Genomic DNA, 22,196 nt, shown 5'->3' on the forward strand with positions numbered 1-22,196 from the left:
GTATGCAGTTGGATATTGGCATGGATTAGTTTTGTCCTTGTCCAGATGAATGAAGCTAGAACTAGACCGGGCTTTTTTCACTTAAGGGGGTAAAAAGATTTAGGCTTTTCTTTGTTCATAGAGTTTCAAAACATAAAATTGTCTTAAAACATGATTCTGAAATAAAATCATAAATACCCCCAAGATCTAATTTAATCTGTAACAATATTAAGTAGCTGATACAAATTTCTCTTGATGAATTCTCAAATCCTTTCCTTTCTCCATTCCTCCTTGTAAGACTTAAAATCTCACTTGAAACTTTTGGAAACATCTTTTTCATATCATAATGATATATTGTTGCATCACTTAAACTCGTATTCATAAATGGATTCTTCTATTCTATACCCTTAAAGGTACATGATAAGATTAATGAATCTAGTGTTTTAGTTGTTTGTACAAGTATAAAATTTTTAGGCAAAAGTTTGAGCAAGAGGTGGATAATAATGTTTGAACTTTTAACTGAAACTACACCGTATAGTTTGTGTGCTTATTTTGTGCCTCAAGGATACAATATATATATATATCTATATATATATATATATATAAAGGCCTTCATAAGTTATGAATTTATAACAAGTTTTTTTGTCTAAACATGAGTGTATCAAACTAGATTTTCTCTACTAGGGTTTATATTCTGATGGAAAATTTTCTGGTTGTTTGGAAAAATAGTCATAATAAAGAAGAAAAATTCGAAACAAATGGGAGCATATTAAACAAATTTAATCACATACACAGTTCAACCCAAGAAAAGAAATAGGATTGAGGACTAGAGACCATGACTACTTGCCCATCAAAATCCAATTTGATATCTGAAGAACTAAGTAGCCACATTTAGAAATTTAAACGACTAAAGCAAACTGTTATTCAAAAGTTAAAAACTTCTAGTTCAATAAATCAAAGATTCATAGTTTTTTTTTTTCCTTTTTTCCTTTTTGATGATATAATAATTCTTAAGTTCAAGCTAGATTTCGTAATCCTAAGGGGTCGTGTCATAGCAGATCAAAGGCATCACAACCATCACCGACTTTGACTTGTATCCTCTTCGATTCCCTTCTACACCAAGCAGTCAACAAATAGATCCCCATTGGTGTTTAAAGGGCATTGAGATATATGACCCCACAAAAAAAAGAATCCTTTGGGGAGACACTGAGGGCCCCTCATGGACAGCTCGTTTGGTCACGATATCTTCCTTAAGAGCCGTTGTCCAGCCTCTCGCAAGAGTTCGACTCCCATGGTTAACGTGTTCGGGAGGATGGGACCTCTCCTCTCGGACCGGTAGGGGATTAGTTGGGTTCAATTTACCCGATGGTCCGGATACCCCCTCCGTCAGACAAAAAAAAAAAAAAAAAGGGGAGACACTGAAGATTTTTTTAAAGAAAAGTTCATAATGTGGCCTAGGAGTCTAGGACATGGTTTGCAAGTCCAAAGAAGTTAAAGGATTCGGGTTTCGGGATGTAGAAATTGTTGGGGTGTTTTAATGATAAAAAATACAAATTTTTCATAATTATTTACTGATATTTCGGTCACAAGTTCTATGCATAAATGGAGCATTTTTGTAACGGCTATAAGGGCCATATTAATGGTAATTTGAAAATTATAAAATTAATCTAAACCATTATATTTTGTAATTGAAATTGTCTAACGATTATTCTTACTTACCTATTTGTGATTCCTATAAAAATCTACCTATAAATAGAGCTTAAAGCAATATCTTTTTGAGGTTCTCTGTACTCGTCTTTCTAAATCTATATCCTTTGGTCGGATACTTGTAGTCTATTCTTTGCTACTAAAAAATAATGTTAGTAAAAAAAAAAATACTATCTTATATAGATCAAAGAATGGTGTTCAGTTAGGCTTTTGTCTAACTCGAATACTATAGATTGAAGCAGAAGATAATGAGAAAAGATTGAATTGTTATTGAGACCCCAAGAATTAGAGGTGAATTTTTATATGGTGTCTTATGTTTGTGACAGGCACGAGATTGCAAGTTTGGGGTTTACCAAATTCGTGAAAGGATCGTGGTGATATTCATGTGCTGTTCCTGCATCAAGATTTTTCATGAAGCTAGAAGACAAGCATTTTTTGAAGTGGAGGAGTCTGATGTGGAACGAAAAACTCCGAGTTGAAAACCCTATTGCCATCTCAATAAAGATACCCAATAAATCATCATAGGATTTCTAATTTAGGTCTTCGTCATAGTTTTATTCAGTACGTTTATTTACTTAGATGTATCATGTAATTAAAGAAAGATCGAAGAAAAGAGCTCGTGGGGGAAGATTTCAATTGATCAAGCGCCAGATCCATGGCTCTCCAAGCCGGATCTACATCAGATAGTTGTGAGATTTCAGCAGTTTTGTCTTTTTTTTTTTGTTTGCTTTCTATTTAAATGTTTTTAGTAGTTTCATGTTCGTTAATTAGTTTTCTTATTTTAATGTTTCATGTTCCTTATACATTTTTTTTTTACGTAAAAAGGGATTTTGTTGAATAGAACATAAATATACACGAGCAGAAGAATTTGCCACACAAAAGTACTGCTACAACCAATTAAGCTATACAGTAGTGCTGCTACAATCAACTAAACTATAGTTATGCTATCAACATTTAAGGAAAATGTCTTGGAGAAAATTCCAACTACGGCAAAGTAACCAGTTGTTTCTTGTACTCGATACATTCCTCCGTTCTACCACATAGCAGCGAACCGCCTTTAGCACTCTACGTACAATAGTTTCAGCATCAAAAGCTTTATATTGGAACACCCTATAATTTCTCCGCTTCCATATATAATATACGGTTGCTCCTAGTGCTAGCTTCTTTACTGTGTTTATCAACGACAACATGAATGTTCCTTGTACATTTTTACTAGCTTAGAGCCTATAAATAGCCCTAGTCTTAATAGCTTATTATTATATCTTTGACATATTTATGACATTCTTACTTTGTATTGGTTGATTTATTCAACATTTCTCAAATGCCCTCCTCAAGGTTTAATTAAGGTGACCAAGTATCTGTATCTTAATTACGCTTCCGTGTCAAGTTTGCCCCTCACGCATTGGTTCCACAAACACAACTGTGCAAGTCATTCAGGATTGTCCTTTTTTGGTAGTAGATTTGGGCTAAACTTATCAAACTGAGGCACTGCCAGCATGCTTTGGAATGGATAACCATAATGACTGGAATCTCACTTTTGTGCGGATATTTATCAGATGTGGTCTTGAAAAAATTATGGAAATAGCCCCAAGCCACAGGTTTGGGACAGATATTGCTGGCATTAATCGCTGTTGGTGCAGTTCCTACACTTTTTACATGATGATAAATTTCGTTCGTGCGCACTAAGTTAATGCATGTATACAATTGCTTCTGTAAATATACACCATATCATATAAAAAATACAACAAATGCACCAACAGCACCAAACCAGCTGCCCCCAATCCCCATGCAATTATATTGCCATGTTAGTCAAATTAGGTTATTGAGATATACAAGAGCTGTGCTAAAGTCAATCCCATCGTCCAGAAAGAGGTCGTTTTCCAATGAAATTTCCCATGGAGAAGATGGGTTAAATTGAATTGGGATGCTTCATCACTGGCAAATCCATGACTAGCTGGTAGAGGTGGCTTGGTCCAAAATGAGAATGGACATTGGGTTTTTGATTTTGCCGTGAATATAGGTTCTGCCACCAGCCTAATTGCTGAATTATGGGCTTTGTTAGTCCCCAAATTGCTTGGGATCTTGGAATGCTGGAGTTGGGTTCGAAACTCGGCATTTGCCTCTTTTAAGGGGCACCATTTGATCACATAACCTAAATTGGATTATTATTGGAGAACTAAATAACTAACGAAGCGAAATTGAGAGTGTTGGTTAAGTCATTTTCGACATGAAGGAAATTCTTGTATAGATGCATTGGACAAGGTAACTCTAGATCGGTCTTTTCCCGACTCTTTAGATATTCTCAAATTTTGCCTCTTTTCCCTATGCATACATATATATATATATATATATCAGGTTGTCTCTATTTCACTGTTTTTATGTTGAACTGCATTGACTTTAAACCAAGAAATCCATCTACCAAATGAGTTAAGGCGATATCAATCATATTACATTCTGGCGCCACGTGGGTTTCACGTGTCATTTTAATTCCTTCACCTAAAGCAAGCTGAATCGAAAGGCACTTGCTTACCTAAAAAGGGATTAGTAACTACTAACTAGTAACTTGAAAAGGTGGAAAAATCCATCATATGGATATTTATAGGGATAATTTCAGAAATATCCCTGTGGTTTCTAATAGGCTAATAATAGCTGCTGCCACCTCTCTCGAGATCTGAATAATTACACTAACCTCCCCAAAAAAGTACGTGTTGGTAACGGTTGCCGTTGTAAGAACCAAAAGTCTGACGAATATCCTATATTGTCCATATTTGATTTCTAAAACAAGTTAACTGACAAAAGAAGTCAAATGTTATCTTGACCTTTTGTAGGAAAATTTTCATGTATATCAAGAACAAGTTTTCTTTTTCCTCTTTTAAACACATTTTTCACTAAAGAATTTGTAGATTTTTCTGTTATAGTCTTTTCTTGATATCAAGGGAGATTAGTGGTAAATAAGAATAAAATCCCTAATTACAACACCCTGCTAAAGATGTTTAAAGAGATGACGATGATTTTCACTAACACAGATATCCCTTACTCATGGCCGGAATTTCAATAGCATTATCCATTTTTAGGAAAGCGAAATGTGCTTGTGACCTTGGACAAAAATGCTTGCCATATAACTACTCTTCCAATGACATGACCCAATGCAACAACCCTTGCTAATTAATACAAAATGGGATTATATAACGAGTGCCATATGTAAAAGTGTACGACAGACATTCATTAAGAAGTACTTCATGTTTAAAATATTAAAAACCGTGAAATTACACCGAAAAAGTGTTTAAATGCAGGGATTAATAAATTTGATTGCATGCATTTAAATGCTAAATCAGATATAAATTAAGTGCATTCACCAGTGCACTTGGATCATCGGAAAATCCGTGAAAGAGATGGCTAATGAACATGTATGTACACGAGCAGCAGTACAGACAGATTAAACTTCCTATCTGCATCCTTTAAAAGTGGTGTGACTTAATAAACAAGGGAGCCAAATAGTAACTTGGACCCCAGTGCATAGAACTAACGTAATTAAGCAGAGATTTAGCCAGAAATAGAAGCCACCCTTTGTGGGCTCAAACCTTAAATCTCAACTCAAATCTACTTAATAAAAGTGCAATCAGCGTAAACAGTAGGTTGAGTTGCACTGTTAAACCAACTAACTACTCCAACCCACTCCCCATGATAATATTCCCTCTTTTTCTTTCTATCTCACCAAACCTGAATTTTCTTTCTTCACATCTCCATACAAAAAAATCATTCTAGCTTCTTTACAAAGATACTAACACAATATAACAAACCTACTTTGAAGGTACAGGTGGCACCAAATTTTTTCTTTTGCAACTTCATCTTTCTTTTCATCTAGATCTTTTGTTCTTTTTGTGTTTTATTAAAACTCTTTCTGGGCTTTCTTTCTTTCTTCTTTTTTTTCATATATTAATCAGAGAGAATCATGAGAGATCATAAGGAAAGGTTTGTACTGCTTCCATTTCCAATGGGATGTGGTACTGAGTCAAGCGTTGCAGTAGGCAAGTGTAATCAGCCCAAGAAGCAGAAACACTCGTCACAGAAGATTCTTCTTCCTCCAACAACAACAAGTATGATCACATCCCAATCTCTTTCAGTTTTGTTTTAGTGTGTATAAGTTTGTGTGCTTTCTCTGTGTTTTTTGTGTGTGCTGTGTGTGAAAGCTGTGCTTGATTTTATGTTGCTTCTGATGTTTTGTGGTTGTCTTTTTTTTTTTTTTTTAATGTTATATTGTTCTTTCTAAATATAGGAAGCAACGAAGAAAAAGAGATTCTCCAAAACAAAGAAGAAAAAGAGACCAAATCAAGAGGAAAAGGGAAAAAGTTAAGGGCTTTCTTAGCTCTTCCAAAATCTGGCCTCTCGAAAGGAGTCAATAAATTGATGAAGCGGTTGGAAAATATTTCTAGGTTGCTTGGTAAGTTTCTTATGTTTTAATCTTGTTTGGTTTAGAGTTTTGTTTTTGTTAACTAAAAACAAATATGAATATCCACCAAAATGCAAGGGGATGAATCTAGGAATTTGATCCTATTCCTATTCTTTTCATTCCAAAAAATAAAATTAAAGAATCTCTTGATACATGTTAAATAGCAAATATATGGTGATTTTTGGCATGTTATTTTAATTATGTTATCGATAAGAGCTATTTTTTTTGACGGTTTGCTAAAAATCCATAAAAAAAATTAAATGTTCATATCCAAGAATTTAGTAAGCTATTTTTTCCACAACATTTCATTCAATTGCTTGTCAAACTGAATTCCTTCGTTTGTTGCATAAAATCTCTAGAATTACCAGTCAATTTGCTGACTTTTGCCGCATCAATTTGATATGTTACAATTGCATTTGATTTTTGGAGTATCGATAAAAAATATTTATTACACATCAAATTTAATTCTTTTGTTTGTTGCACAAAATCTCTAGAATTAAAGGTCAAAGTCTTCCTGTAAATATTAAATATCCTGATTTTCGCAGCATGATATTTGTAACATTACAAATTGCATTGGATTTCTGAGTTCCAACCAACCAATAAAAAATTCAACCAGAAAATATCTAAGATCATATTTAAACAATAAATATGCTAATTTTTACCACATTCTTATTCTCCCTCATCCTCCCCCCCCCCCCCCCCCCCCCCCAAAAAAAATAAAAAAGTACAATTGTCAAACTCTACAAGTACCAATTTTTAAGAAGTAAACTATTTGCCTCATGTTATTCATATAGTTAACTTGAAGGATTTAAACCCACAATTCTTTTAAAGTACATTTTAACAAAAGTCAAAAAGTATTCAATAAAGTTTGTTAAACTATGTGGCTAGCAAATAAAAATACAGCTGGAGAGTATGTATATCATTACTCCAACAACAAATAATGGACCATCTCCATCAAATATAAGAAGTCGAAGCTTTTACTTCTCATGTACTTAGTATTGGTGAACCAATTACTACAAAAGAAATATAAATATAGAGTATAAAAGCCAAGAAAATTACCAGAAAGGGGGAAAAAGGCCAAAAGCTTTGCAAATTAATCCGACATTTTTAAAATCAAATTATCCAATTTTCAAGATCATATTTTTTTCATTTTCAAGAATGGAAGCTTTAATATCTAACAATTGGCATCTAAAGTCTTAAAATGTTATTTGTGTTAAAGTTTCCATAAAAATTGATGAACTACGAAAAAAATGAAGAAAACTACCCATGTGCTGCTCACTTTTTCTATGATTTTTCAAAGCATGGATTAACTAATCTTCACATGAAAAAGTATTCATGTGTGATCACGAGAATGAATTGCAACTTGAAAGCTCTTTAAAAAAAATTTCTTGTTTTGTTTCTTTCGGGTTGGATGTTTCGTGTATTGGTTGAATGATTGCAATGAGAAAGACAACATATTGTTACTACTTCAATAGGCAAAAAATTTTAATGGTTTTTAGTGTTTGGATTTCCAAATAACAAAAATGTCATGTACTTCTATCCAGATTAAGGATTCAATAAAACTTTAATCGAAAAGCACCAAAAATTAAAAAAAGAAATTCCATAAGTCGTGTGCTAGTCCAATGTTCCATATATAAAACCTACTGGTTTTGGAAAAAAAAGAATCCCACTTCAAGATATGGGAAAAATGCGAAAATTGCACTTTGAACACGTAAACTATAAATAAACTGTCACTTTGGTTCTTAAATTTTAATTTTTGACATTTTACTCTTAAAGTATGAAATTCGTCCCGCTTTAGTCCTTAAACGTCAGCTGTGGATACTTTACCTACTAAAGTATGAAATCATCCCACTTTAGTTCTTAAACTATGAGTATCACTTGTGTGTGAGTATTCCAATAATTTGATAAATCGATGGAATGGATTGGGGTAAATTGTTTAAAATTAAAATTTAAGGACTTAAGGGAGATAATTTCCTAAAGTGTCCAAATTTGAAATTTAAGGACTAAAGTAGGAACTTCAATAATTTTTGGGTTCAAAGTGAAATTAGTCAAAGAAATATAGATTATCTTTTTGTAGCTAACTCTTTGTATGTCACTATTAAATTAAGAGTAAATCTTATATATATTGATCAATTTCTTTATTTGTGCAAACTAAACTAGCGTAATTTATATTTTAAGGTTTTTTTGCTTCAAAGTTCATATTTTGTTCTCATGGGATGTCTTAATTCATTTCTGAAAAATGCGAAAACTATAGATTAACTGGAGATGGTAACACGTACACAGAATTCCTGCATGCATGAATGAATACAGTTAATGTCTTGCTTTAATCATGAGGGTATTTTTGGGGGTTTAATTAATTTCTATATTATTAGCAGCAGAGATGTCCTTTCAATTGATATAAAACCAATTTGATAGAGTAAAAAAAGGAAGAGGCCAATGTGGGAGAATTCGGCATTAACCCTTATAGGATCTTGATTCCTCAGTGTCTTGAATTGTGGGTTTTCCTCATGGTGCGAGGCAACTATATTTTTGTAAGCAATTAAATGATTTCCAAGTCAAAATTTTTTGTTTAATTTTATAACCCAAACTTTTTTTAAGAAAAGAAAGGCAATTAGTTGAAACTTTTAACTTTTTTTTTTAATTTTTGAGCATCAAAATGTTGAGTTGATTAATGGACTCAATGGTAACTCAATGTTGACATTGTTTAATGATGATTGTATCTAATTTAGTTTGATGTTGTGTGAATGGTCTAAATCTTCAATTATTTGGTGGGGTTGGAAGAACTATTGATACAAAACAGAAGTTACAAAAGTTTAATTACAGGAATCATGAACTTTTAGTATGATTAGGACACCAAAAACAATTACTTTTTATTTTTAACAAATCAAGGTACAACATATTAAATTGTTACAATACAAAATGTCTTCTTCATTGCATAGAATACCAGTCGGCACTGAAAATGATTGAAATCAAAAACCAATTCAAAAGGACTAAAAAATTTTGTATCAGTTAAACATAATATAAGCCTTGCGGTGGAGTAACTCTGACTATATTTACCAGTGATGCAGAATCATCAAATATCTTTTCTAATTGACTACTCATTGAAAGATTAATCTTTTCATCCAAGCTAATAATGAGGTACAATATAATACTTGAGATATTAGCATAATTGATGGAATGTTGCTGAGGAGGTCACTGTCTAGCAGATAAGGTTAAGACTCCGAGAATTAGATATTCTTGATTCAGATTTTCATGTCCCCTCACTACATCTTTTTCATTTACATTTTTACTATTCACATCCTTTTCTCATGATTTATACTTGGACATTTATCAGTTTACAATGATGAAGATGAGGAAATTGAAAATGAAATGGAGATAGGGTTGCCAACAGATGTGAAGCATGTTACACATATAGGGTGGGATGGATCCACCACAATCAACCCTATCAAAGGATGGGAAAATCTGGAAGCTCCTGAAATTCTATCTTTACCATCTATTTCTCTAAAACAGTTTGAACTTGCTATGGAAGCCCAAGCTGGTGCACCTATTAGTACTGTTGGTAGCACAAACATGAAATAGAATATTATCAATTGCAAAAGAGATGGAGAAGAAAGAAGGATCCATTATGGTTGTTTGCTTATATTAGTTAGTGTTTTCATTCATGATTGTATGAAAGTTGGAGAAGAAGCAAACTTTATCAGTGATAGGAGAAAATGATGCTAGTCATAATGATGATGGTAGTTGATTCATTTCAGAGATGCTCAGTTTTTAAAGAATTTCTCAAGGATTTCAAATATTCTCTCTCTCTCTGGGTGGTGGATATCCTTGCTTAGAAGAAATTAGCTTGGAATCATTTTACATAATTCTTTGTTTCTATTGTTGTTTTCTGGAATTGATTTTTTTTTTTTTTTTGTTTGATTATGAGGTCTGTCAGTTCTTGTAGAAGAAAGCACAATATTTTTGTTTTGCTGGAGAAAAATGTGGTAGTGCTCAAGATAGTACCAGAATAGTATTTGTACTAGAATCAAATTTTGCAATGCCCTAGAATAAGTGAAATTGTAAACATGTAAGATTTTGAGAATTGCAACTACATTAGCAGTTTGTCACCCATTGCCTTTTGTTGTGCATAGTCTCCACCTTCACTAGGCTTCAGTTGCATATTGCATCTCTTCACAAATCACAAACACAATGATAGCCCCTTTGATGGAAGCAATCAAAATCTAACATTCTAATTCTTTTATTTCTTCATTCGACTTGTAAAACACTCATCTACCAGATAAAGGTTGAAATTCCAAACATTAGAAGTCTTGAGTTCAAATTTTTCTTCATCCTTTGACTTCTTAAATCCCACATCTCTCCTATTAAAAACTAAGAAAAAATACGCATCTACCATATAATCTAAATTTTCGTTTTAGCTTTATGTACTTACAAAAGTATGAGAAAGCAGACTCCATATGTAAAAGGCTGAGATTTTCATGGTATTGGAAATTCTATTACAACTCTATCCAAAACAACAAGCAACAAGATGAAAATTAAGCACAAAACAAGATTGTTTGCTAGAACCAATACAAGATATAGAAATATGTATATTTGGAGATGTACAACTGCCATAAAAGTTACAATTTGCTCTTCCTAAAACTAGAAGATAGATTTTAATAAAGGAAAGGCTAGTGCTTTGATGCATTTGATGATTTGTATCATTAACACAAATACAAGGTATTGATCTACAATGTTGTGATGTAAGTTTAGCATGAATGATGTGGATTTTGCCCTTGCTTTTTTTTTTTCCCTTAATAATGATAAATGATAAGGGTAAAGTGTGACACTTTTTGGTGGTAAACTTTTTCAAAGTCTTATTTCACCCACTATACTAATATTTTTTTAAAATTTTTTTTTTTTGTTTCAAATGAGTTACTAAGCTCCTAATGAAAGAATTAGAATTCACTGCATGTAAGCTTCACCCTACATTATGTAGGGGCATATTCATCAATTTGCTCTCAAACAATAAATTAAGTGGACAAAAGGAGAAGTTGAAAAGTTCAGTTAATTGTTGTACACCTTTTTGGAAATTTTTTTGGAAACTAAGGAAGATATTCTTTAGAAACAGAAAGATGCAATATAGATGATTTTTGCATTCTTAAGTTTTTTAAACAAATAGTAGGAATATTTTAGCAAGAAAATCATTGGATTTATAGTTTGAAGGAAAAAATAAGAGAATGAAATACCACAAAAATACACAGCAAAACCTTTAGGGATCTATATTGATGAACTAGAAAAGAAGAATAAATAAGAATCAAGCGAAAGAAACTTCAAAGAAATTTATTTTATAAATCTTCTTTACCCACTCACCAATGTAGTATACATAGGTTGTGCTGTGACTAATTTGTTGTATTTCTTTCTCTCTTTTAATATTTTGTTTTTTTCTTTTGACAGCTTTGAATACTAAACGATCTGAAAACCTTTCAACCGGCAATTACTACATTCCCATCACACAACAAATCGCTGTTCGTGTGGTGCAAAGTCAATTTTCATGAGTTTCTCCATCAAAATTTGTATATTGATAAGAATTTTGTAATTGAAAAATGGATAAGTGCTCAATCAATTTGTGAGATATATAATTTTCATTAACTCCTGTATATATTAAAAAATTACAGTTTGGTTGATACCAAATTAATAATTAATAATTAAAATATTACAATTTCCATATTAATAATTAAAAAAAATGAACTACACTCCTCTCCATTGCATTGAAGAGAATGTCTCTCCATTGCATCTCAATAAACTTAATTTGGAAATTATTTTTAAAAATTAACACCGTCTTAATATATTTGATCACTTGTATTGACAAATCATGACAAATCTCATTACAACTTTGACCCTCTTTCACCGTTCAAATGTTTGTTCAAATGTTTCGTGTAAGTTGAATGTCAAAATATTCTCAAAAGAATATCATTTTTTTATGTATTAATCTAGAGATCAAAAGAAAAAATAATGACACTATTGGGTGATTTTATAAAGTCACGATAACTTAGGTATACACAAATAGAGAGGATCCTAAGCCCAAAAAGATACTCTCTTGTACAAAGATAAGCTTTGAATGAATATCAAGCTGACCTCCTTCAGTTTGCCAACTGAGGAAGAAATTCAAACACCCTCCTTGATGCATGTTACCATAGTAGTAATGCTGCCATTGTAGCTACCACATAATACATACAATACTAAAGACAAAATAATGCGAAAACTAACATGTAAATAATTTCCTCTTCATGGGCAATAAGTCAAACACTCCTTAATTCTGTTGAAATACTGGAGTATATAAACCGACAAAATCTTCATCTTCAAAGAAGACAGAAAAATTACACATGTATAATGGTACAATTATCTTAAGAAAATTAGGGATAGATTTCAGACTATATTTTCTTCCGTATATGGACTTGAAGTTTGACAGTTTGTTCCCAAGAGAGCGGACTTCTCAAATTAGGGAATCCATTATCCTACTCATACTCTTAAATTGGCCTAGTTGGTAAGCCAAAATCCTAAAAGGATTAGTCAAGTGTTCCAACAAAACAACAAGCAAGTCCTTGGCAATCCTCCAAATGATGATTTCAGGACTAGATTACACAAAATCCTGTGGAGGGCTCGTTGTAGGGGACTAGGAGTAGCAGGTCGATATACTTGGAGGTAATAGCATTTCTATGGAACTAGCTCAACTTTAGGGGCCTGCATGAAGAGATACTGCAGAAGACAAATATTTAAGATATTTTCCAACTGAGAGAACTAGTAGTATCAGAAAATTATAATTCGTTCTTCTTACCTCAAAAGACTTGCCCAATTTTTCAAACTCAAGCATGCTGAGAGCCACTTCACAGCTTTGTGAAACAATAGGCTCAGGATCCTTAGCAAACTCCTCAAGAAGTGAAAGGCATTCATCATCTGTAAAGAGCAATGGAAAGGACAGCTGAAATTTATAGAAAAAGAGAATAATACAGGACAAAAGGCATAGAGATCATAAGTAGGCAATCAGATTACACAAAACCATTTCAAGCTTTTTGTGAAATTAAACATAGTTCTATTCATTCTATCTTTGGCGACCTACGTTTCCCGGACTCAGGCATGGGAGACCCTCAACATGGCTACTCTTAGTGCAAAATGAAGACTGGCTAGGGCAAGGAAATGTGAAGATTCCAGCTAACATAGTTGCTAACTACTTAGGGCCTGTAATCAAATGATTCTAAATACCAGATTTTAGCTTTTGATTTCAAAAGAGGTTCCCCTTTCATTGAATTTTTTTTCCCTTAAATTTTTCTGTAAAGGATATGGAGAGGTACTCAATTGAAATAATGGTGCATAGGTTGGTTGCTTAAAAAGTTGAGTTTGATACTATGGTGGTAATCATGCCTTTTCGTGCAGGGGGGAAAAGTTCTTGGACACAAAATGGAGGAAAGTAAATAAGGAAAATGCTTCAAAGGGAAAACTAATAATAAAACTGGAACAAAGAAAATAAACGAGAAAAAAAGGTGACAAGCAATGGTCAAAATGTGTGTCTAAGAATATTCAATATTTATGAGAAGATCCACCTTAGCTTTCATATCACCCAGCTTTGTTCATTGCTTTGCATTGCTACGTAAAAAGAAAAAAAAAAGAAAAAAGGAAAAAAAGGCATTGCCCATTGCTTACGCACAAAGATCTGGTAGACAGCTAACAAAGTAGTGCAGTTTCAGCTCTGATCTTGTCAAGTGAAAGACACACAGCATTGGAGAAAGAAAATAGGCTGTGTAAAGCAATGTCGAGTTATTGTTGGTATTCTTTTTCCCCGTCAGTTGACAGCAGAGAAAAACTAGGTCCATATTATGTAGAGGACAATATTGTCCTTTAAGAACTAAAAAAGATCAACAAATTCCAAGACAAATGGGTCTCCTTACAGTTTGTGGCTAGGTTAACCTTTTCCTCAGTCTCGTGGCCAACTAGGAAAATTGATGGAATTTAACATCATCTACATGTATAATTCTGAAGATATAACATAATTTCAGTGTAATTGGTGCACTAAACACAATTTCAATGTATCAAATACAAAAGTTTGAAAAGCATAAATAAATTAACTCATCTTCAAACAGACATTTTCTTCTTTAGAATGAATATTATGGATTTCCACATCTTTAATTCCTTTTCTTCTAGCTTTTTCCTTTTCTTTTTCTTTTCCCTTTTTGTGGTCATGGGTATGTTTAGGGACATCCTCAGCAAATGTATGAAATGAAGCATAGACAATGAAAAAGTTCAGCAACAGTCCAGTTTCTATCGCTACAATGATCTCACTAGCTGATGGATTAATCATTATCAAGTACCATCAATGCAAATGCATATACTAATTTGAGCTTAAATTTCATTTAAAAAAAAACACGCATCACAAAGCCAGCTTCACTGCATTGAGCAAGATCAGCATGATTCTAGCAAATTTGGCCAACTAAAGGCTTTAAAAGTTTCAGGTGTACAGAGGTGGCCAAACCTGCAATAGAACCAAGAGCTTCAGCAGCTTCATGTCTAACCATTGGATGTTCATTTGTATCTCTAAGTGTTCTCGACAGTGCATCTGAAGCCCTTTTATTTTGTAATTGGCCCAAAACATAAGCAACCTACAGAACAAATCAAACAAAATTGACGGCCGAAATAGATTGACAAGAGACAAGAAAGCCATTTAAACATGAATTAAAGCCCAAATCAATTAGTTAGATTGCTGAGGGAAGGTTGGATGACTTCCTTCTACCTCTTTCCTTTTTTTTATTAGAGAAAAAAAAAAAAGAAAGAAAATTCACATTGTTCCACTATAGCAACAGCATCAATAAAATTGCTCAGATATATAATCTCATTCATTCACATTGTACCAATTATAGCAGATCATATCCTAGGATTCAAAATTCTAGAACAGTATCAAATACAATGTTGAAGATGACAACGAAGAAAAAAATAAGGAACCACTAAGAAATTTAATAAATATATACATATGAAGTGATATCCATTCTTTTGTGTTCCTGGTGGTACCTGTGTCAGACAGAACCTTCACCAGTGAAATATTTGTGTCAAGCACAAGAGTGGGTTTCTTTTTGGCACACTGCACAATTCCCTAATTAGTTGAAGGTACAATTCCTCTAATTTAGAGTAAAAGGCAACTCCTCCAATTCAAAGCTAAAAAAAATGAAACTGCTAGTAACTAAATCTCTTGGGTCAGCTGACACTTCCGGCTTGCACAATTTGATTGTAGCCACATGATATCGTTTAGAGAAGGATATCCAATCAGTATTCAGGATTTTGGAAACTCAAACCTTGTAACAGTAGGTTTCATAATCCTCTTCACCGTAGTATGTTGATGAAGTTAATCACTAATTCACAGCTGGCAATTGAGCTAAAAAGCAGACAACTTGAACACATAACCAGTGCAACAAATAAAAGTATAAAACATCCCAAGCAATCTATTTTGTTTACGTCTATGGTCAACCAAAAGGCCTAAGAGAAACTTTGCTTGACAGATTGCATAACTAAGTACAACAATGGTTGAAGGCACACTTAGATATTAATGCAAAAAGCTTCTTGATATCTGCTTTTTGACCAGGGTTGGTATGTATGGGTATAGTATATTCAGATGCTTAAAAAAGTTGCTAAATTATATTAGGGCATATTTGTTTGTATCAATCTTAGACTCTACCCAAACCCAAGTCTGTAGCTAGTATCATGCCAATTTTCAAAAACCCTGATGTTTTTGCAAAACATGGTGAGCACAATTTCTCTTTTAAGTAACAATCAGATTGTTATTTTCTTTTCCTTTATATTTGTGTGTGTGTGTGTGTGTGTGTGTGTGTGTGAGAGAGAGAGAGAGAGAGAGAGAGAGAGAGGGAGAGGGAGAGACACACAAAGGACAGATCAACAACAGCCACCACTCTCATTCAAAAATTGGACCAAGTTCTCTCACTACAAATAACTGCTTCGAGATATAAATAAAGAACACACTTGTAGCCTAGGTTACATATGTTTTAAGACCATATTCTTCGATAATGATAAATACAAAAGTTATTAATCTGATAGACACATCTGAAATGGAAGATGAAATGAGTTTACAAAGGAAAAAATCAAAAGCAACCAAGCACCTCTAGAACGGTTGATACCATTCTAAATTCAGTTAAGTTAAACAAGCTGCATAGTATAGCATTTTCTAATTTCAGAACTAAATTTACAAAAGGCAAGTTGCCAAAAAAAAAATTAAAGAGGATCTCATACAGTAGGAAATTGACATTCAACATAATCAGGAGATCACATACAGATGGCTTGATTAGTCATAAAGCTATGGCTTTCTTTCTACCGGACAAGGTCTATTTACCCCTCTACCAAGTTAAACTTTGGGAAAAACATCCAAACAGACAACAGGAAAAATAATTTTCTGCACTTCAACTGCAAAAATGAACTGCAACTTGAGAGTACATAAAATACAACTAAACAAGAAAGGAGATTGCAGACATTAAGCTAAATGTTGAAGTCCAAATTATCATGGAAGTATCACAAATGATAGTTACCTAGATAAGACCAGCTGTCCCTAATATATATGAAATTCAGGATTGGAGTAAACAAGAAAGCAGATAAGGCCATAGTCATGCACTACAATTTAATTCCAGTTGTGTCTAGCATCGGAGGTAGAAACGAACAGAAACAAATCTATAGTTGTAGATGCATCAAATTGGAAAAAAGTTACTATAGATATCAAAATCGACCTCATGTCGTAGGAGAGCACTCCTCGAACCTAAGGATTCAATAATTGCCGTGACAGCTTCCTCTCCACCATTGTTACGAAGAGCAAAAAGTGCAGCATACCGCTCATACATGCCCTTTTTTTCATCTAACAATGTATCCCTGGAAGGCAATGACAAAAATATCAAGCAACAAACTTCAAGAAAGCTAGCATCTTGTCATATTGATAAATCGCAGACCTTAGCTCCTGTACGGAAGAACAAGAAGCAGGAGCAGCTGGGTCAACTGATAAAAATGGTGATGGTTCTGCTGAAGATGGATCAACACTTCCATGGTCCCGCAGCTCTTCAATGCGGCTCAGAGCCAGTTCACATGTTTCCCGGACCTCTTGAGCTGGATCTGAAATCAGACTTTTCTTCAAAAGTGGGATGTTCCTTTCTAAAGCAATTGCGCCAAGGGCTTCTGCAGCCTACAAATACATATTGGACAAGAACGAGTCACCAGCAATAACATCATCAAATTAAAAAGGTCTCATAGCTCTATACCTCATGCCGAACAATGGGATGCAGCGAAAGATCACTCAAAACTAATTCCAGGGCAGGAATAGCTTCACCATCTTGCATTTGCCCCAATGCGAAAGCAGCCTCGTGTGCCAATAGATTAGAAGAGTCCCTTGTTGCTAAACAGCAGTGAACAAGAATAGTCTTATATCAGATATTGCTAAGTCTAGTAACTCAAAAGATATCAGAACAAAATCCCTGACTGAAATATGATACAAGGGAAAGCTACAGTCTTTTAGCACATTTTGGCCCAGAAAGAGGAGAAAAATCAAAGCAAAATGGAAGCGTAAATTCGGCATGGATATCAATTAAGACCTTGTCAAAAAAATAAAAAATTTATTTCTAAAGCACAAGACTGCAAAATACCATGCAAAATGAAGAACTTAGACATGTAGATTCAAGGATAATTAAACCTGTATTCAGACCTTTAATATTCCAAATAAATTTTTAAAAAGTTCAAATTTTACACCAAAATTGACCAAGCAGACAGGAAATTTAGGCAAGTACATGTCTTAAGAACTCGTCCCAAAAAAAAAAAATTAACTAACTTTTACTACTCAACAAGCAAACTGAAGAAATAGCTATGTAAAGTCAAGGACAATTCAACTTTATTCAAACCCTTAATAGTATTTCACATCAAATTGAAAACAATTATGAAATTTACACCAAAATTCAGCAAGCAGCCAAGAAGTATAAAGACAGGGTACCAAGTATAAGAGCGTCGCGCGGTGTCGGGCCGCGGAGGTTGCGAAGAGAGAAGAGAGCTCTAAACCGCTCTGAAATGGGTTTGTTATGATCTAACAACAGGTCACATAGGAACTTCTCCATCTCGACAGAAACTTCCATGGATGGAGGGATTTGGGTGGAATTGGTATTCAAAAATCCTCAATCCAAACCCCCCCCGGTGGTTGTTTGGGAAATTAAGGAGAGATTTGGATTTTCCGATTGAGATGTTGGCCACGGCCGGTACCTTCGCCGGAGAAAAGCAGAAGAAACAGACGGCGATATTAAACTATAGGGCTCTGCGAGGGATGAAGCTCGGAAAATTAAATGTCCGATTATTGACCTCTAAACTTTGAGGTATTTAAATTTTTACCCCAGGAATTTGTTTTAATTGGTAATTACTACTTCATCTTAAGATAATTCTAAACCAAACATGTATTTGAAAAACAACCAATTTCAATTCTATTCATTCCAAGCGATGTGGCATGTATATGGCTAATTGCTTAGAATATATGTAAAAAAAAAAAAAAAAAAGGGATAATTGCAGAAACCTCCCCTGAGTTTTATGGTAATAGCATTGACCTCCCCTATGAAGTTTAAAATAGCAATCACCTCCCTAAAAAAAGACTGACACAATTTAATACATTCTTCATTGTCAATTTACTAAAATACCCTCACTAAAATTTAATTTTACCAAAGAATGTGATGACTTAAACCTAGTAAAACGTTTGTCATTTTGATAATTGTAGTTTACACTAAATTAACTATTTATGCATAGTTTAACTAAATAACTAAATAACTAATAATCTAATTAATTAATTAACTAATTATCTGTTGACATAAATAACTAATTAACTTTAGATGCTTAACTAATTATCTAATTAGTTAATTAACTTCTTAATTAACTAACTAACTAACTAACTCAAGTTGCAGTCTCCGTCCAGCTTTGATTAAGGGTATGCTTTAGTGTGAGACTAGTTTTAGAGGCAAGAACAGGGCGGCAATTGCTGAGGAAGATGGCGCCATGAATTGGCGCCAATTTGTTACAAGTTGCTCTTGAGGTGACAAGCTGCCTACTTGCAGCATAAGAGAGTGTGCCTTGCAGATAAAATTCTGACCATTGAGAGAAGGAAACATAAGAGAAGAAAATTGGAACTCTGGCTTAGTTCATGGGAGGCTGATTGTCCGTGAGAGATAAACAACATATGTGACCGTGAGCTAGGAACCAATTTTGAGCATCAACTGCAGTTAATTTGCAAGAACTGAAGTGGAGTAGGTAAATAAATTTGTACTTTAGCTCTTGTATGATCATGTTTTTGAATACTGAGTGCAGTGAATGCATGTTTTTTGTTCCATCATGAGTTGAATGTGTTAGTAATGATCAGAAACAAATGTGATGTTATTGTCAGTAATGATCAATGCCAAATATGATGATATTGTAGCTGGTTTTAGACGAGCTGTTGTACTCTGCTATTCATGTTATTTTAGACATGTTTATCAATGGATGTTTTGATCATGATCTATTTTTCGATCTTTTAAGACTTGTATCAACTCAGTGAATGCTACAATAGTCTTGAGTTCATGACTAGTCATCAGTGTAGACATAAGTGTCTAAACTAGATACAGTTGTCTGCTATTTTCTACTTACATTGCTAAGTTTCTGTCACTTTTGAAACCTAGGATGGCTCTTTTTTCTACTTATGATATGGTTGTTCACTATGAGGAGAAACAAGTGAGAAATCCAAATATCGATCCAATTGGTTACTGTTACCTTAATCTACTATTTGATGTTGCTGAGAAGGTGTTCGGTGAAGTCCCTGGGCATCTGAATAAGTTAATACATATGAGGTGTCAGATTCCTAAGACAGATCGTATGTTTGATATTACAGATGATGATAGTGTACGTGAAATGTTTGAAATGCATAAGTCTGGAAGAATGATTAATGTGCATGTGCAGGATATGGATGTTATTCCATCTTATAAAGCTAATCAGATAAATGAAAATGGTCATAACACTGATTTGAACTTAAGAGAAAAAGGAAAGGACAAGGTATGTGTTGTTGCCATTGATGATTCTGAGGGTGAATATAGTGATTCCAGCTCTGATTCAAGCTGGCTGCACAGCATGGATAGTGACAATGAGAAAGATTTAGATGTTCATAGCGATAGTGATGAATCTGACATGTCATTTTCTGATTTTGATGACAATGAGGAGGGTGCCTTAGTTCCTTATTCTGAAAATGAAGAAGAAACTGACCCTGTTCAGCAAGCTTTGAAATCAAAACTGTGGACGTACAACCCAAAAGTAGAGATAGAGTTTAAGAAAGGTCAACTATTTACTAATGTCGATGCATTTAGAGCAGCTTTAAAGGACTATGTAATTCAGAAAGGATTTCCAATTATGAGACTAAAGAATGAGAAGAGCAGAGTCACTGCTGTTTGTGGTGTTGAAGGGTGCAAATGGAGAATCCATGCATCACCAGTTTTAGATTCCATGACCTTTATGATTAAGACTTATCAAGGTGAACACACATGTGTGATGGACAGGAAGAACACAGAAGCTACAGCTGACTGGATTGCCAAGAAACTAGTTCCAGTCATGAGAATTCACCCCAACATGTCCACCAAAGGGGTAGAAGCTGAGATGATTAAGTATGGTGTGCATCCAAGCAAATGGCAGATGTATAGAGCACTAACTAAAGCAAGAAATGAGATTGAAGGCAATCACATTGAATCGTACGCCAAATTGCCAAAGTATGCAGAGCTGATCAGGAAATACAACCCACAAAGTATCTGCAAAATACATTATGATAGGCCTACTCTTCTTGTTGAGCCTAGATTTCTCAGAATGTTTATTAGTTTCAAAGCTCAAAGAAGTGGATTTGTTGAAGGCTGTAGACCTTTTGTTGGTTTTGATGGATGTTTTTTAAAAGGTGCTTATGGTGGTGTGCTTCTCACAGCAGTCACATTAGATGCTAACAATAGCATTTTTCCTATTGCATTTGCTGTGGCTGAAGCTGAAAATAAAGAAACCTGGAGTTGGTTTTTTCATTACTTTGAGGAGTTTTTTGGGCCATTTACTTCAGAAAATGGTTTTCATGGTCCTCTAACCTTCATGAGTGACAGGCAAAAGGTGAGCTTCACAACAGGCCTTGAACATTATTCTGATTCTGTTATGCATCCAGATTCTGGATTAGTTATGTACTTGTCAATGATTCTGTATTTTTTAGTGTAACTTGTTTGCATGTTTTGGTGATCATTTCAGGGCTTGAATATAGCTTATGAAGAGAGAGTGCCTGTTGCTAGTGGAAGACATTGCTGTAGGCATATCTGCAGTAATTTTAAAGCTCAATTTCCTGGTATTCTGCTTAGTAACTTGTTCTGGAGAGCAGCAAAAAGCTTTGATGTTGCAGGACATAATGAAGCCATGGCTAGCATAAAGGAGTTAAACATAGAAGCATGGAAATACTTGGACAAAATTCCTAAAACAACATGGTGCAGATATACGTTCAATACTGGACTAAAATGTGATCATGTCACAAATAACTGCACTGAGTCCTTCAATGCATGGATAGGTGAGCTAAGAGGGAAGCCTATCTTGACACTTGTTGATGGGTTGAGGAAGAAGTTCATGAAGAAAATGCATAAGCGATATCAGAAAGGGTGCATGCTCACCACTGCCATCACACCAAAGATGCTTGGTAAACTACAAAAAATAGGACAAGCATCAAGACAATGTGAACTCACTATGGCTTCTACTGATGTATTTGAAGTGGGGGATATGAACAGGTCCTACATAGTCAATTTATCAGCTAAAACTTGTGATTGTGGAGCATTTCAAATTTCAGGCCTTCCTTGTAAACATGCTGCACTAGGGATTATCTACAAGAGAGAAAAGCTGGAATCCTACTGTGAGCATTGGTTCTCAAGAGATAAGTACTTAAAGACATATTCAAGTATGATTCATCCAATTCCTGATGAGAAAATGTGGCCACCTATGCCATATGTTACACCTGTAACAGTCCTACCTCCTCCATTAAGAAGAG

The 22,196-nt window shown here is 34.1% G+C and overlaps 2 protein-coding genes across 3 annotated transcripts; one reads left to right on the forward strand and one right to left on the reverse strand.

The window, feature by feature from the left end:
• The first annotated feature begins 5,118 nt into the window (after positions 1-5,118).
• Positions 5,119-9,932, forward strand: LOC113736378 (CRIB domain-containing protein RIC4-like). Of its 2 annotated transcripts, XM_027263314.2 has the most exons (4): positions 5,123-5,497; positions 5,631-5,783; positions 5,963-6,127; positions 9,471-9,932. In XM_027263314.2, the coding sequence occupies exons 2-4, from the start codon at positions 5,639-5,641 to the stop codon at positions 9,713-9,715; spliced, it is 555 nt and encodes a 184-aa protein (XP_027119115.1). In that variant the 5' UTR covers positions 5,123-5,497; positions 5,631-5,638; the 3' UTR covers positions 9,716-9,932. The 2 variants fall into 2 exon arrangements, with proteins under 2 accessions (XP_027119114.1, XP_027119115.1); XM_027263313.2 differs by having other exon boundaries at positions 5,119-5,783.
• A 2,497-nt stretch (positions 9,933-12,429) lies between these two features.
• Positions 12,430-18,416, reverse strand: LOC113736564 (deoxyhypusine hydroxylase-like). Its single transcript, XM_027263596.2, has 7 exons — positions 18,135-18,416; positions 17,413-17,546; positions 17,107-17,336; positions 16,891-17,029; positions 14,640-14,766; positions 12,951-13,069; positions 12,430-12,871 (listed from the first exon to the last, which is right to left on the reverse strand). Exons 1-7 carry the CDS (start codon positions 18,271-18,273, stop codon positions 12,830-12,832), a joined length of 930 nt encoding a protein of 309 aa, XP_027119397.1. The 5' UTR covers positions 18,274-18,416; the 3' UTR covers positions 12,430-12,829.
• Between the last annotated feature and the right edge of the window lie 3,780 nt (positions 18,417-22,196).

The sequence above is a fragment of the Coffea arabica genome, chromosome 3e (genome assembly GCF_036785885.1).
Source record: "Coffea arabica cultivar ET-39 chromosome 3e, Coffea Arabica ET-39 HiFi, whole genome shotgun sequence".
NCBI lineage: Eukaryota > Viridiplantae > Streptophyta > Magnoliopsida > Gentianales > Rubiaceae > Coffea > Coffea arabica.

Excerpts from the sequence above, each read along its gene's own strand:
- LOC113736378 (XM_027263313.2), top strand. The coding sequence starts at position 5,639 with ATGAGAGATCATAAGGAAAGGTTTGTACTGCTTCCATTTCCAATGGGA. Across the intron at positions 5,784-5,962 it reads TCTTCCTCCAACAACAACAA|GAAGCAACGAAGAAAAAGAG; the intron begins GTATGATCACAT and ends TTCTAAATATAG. Across the intron at positions 6,128-9,470 it reads AAATATTTCTAGGTTGCTTG|TTTACAATGATGAAGATGAG; the intron begins GTAAGTTTCTTA and ends GACATTTATCAG.
- LOC113736564 (XM_027263596.2), bottom strand. The coding sequence starts at position 18,273 with ATGGAAGTTTCTGTCGAGATGGAGAAGTTCCTATGTGACCTGTTGTTA. Across the intron at positions 17,547-18,134 it reads GCGCGACGCTCTTATACTTG|CAACAAGGGACTCTTCTAAT; the intron begins GTACCCTGTCTT and ends ACTGCTGTTTAG. Across the intron at positions 17,030-17,106 it reads TCTTCCGTACAGGAGCTAAG|GGATACATTGTTAGATGAAA; the intron begins GTCTGCGATTTA and ends ATTGCCTTCCAG.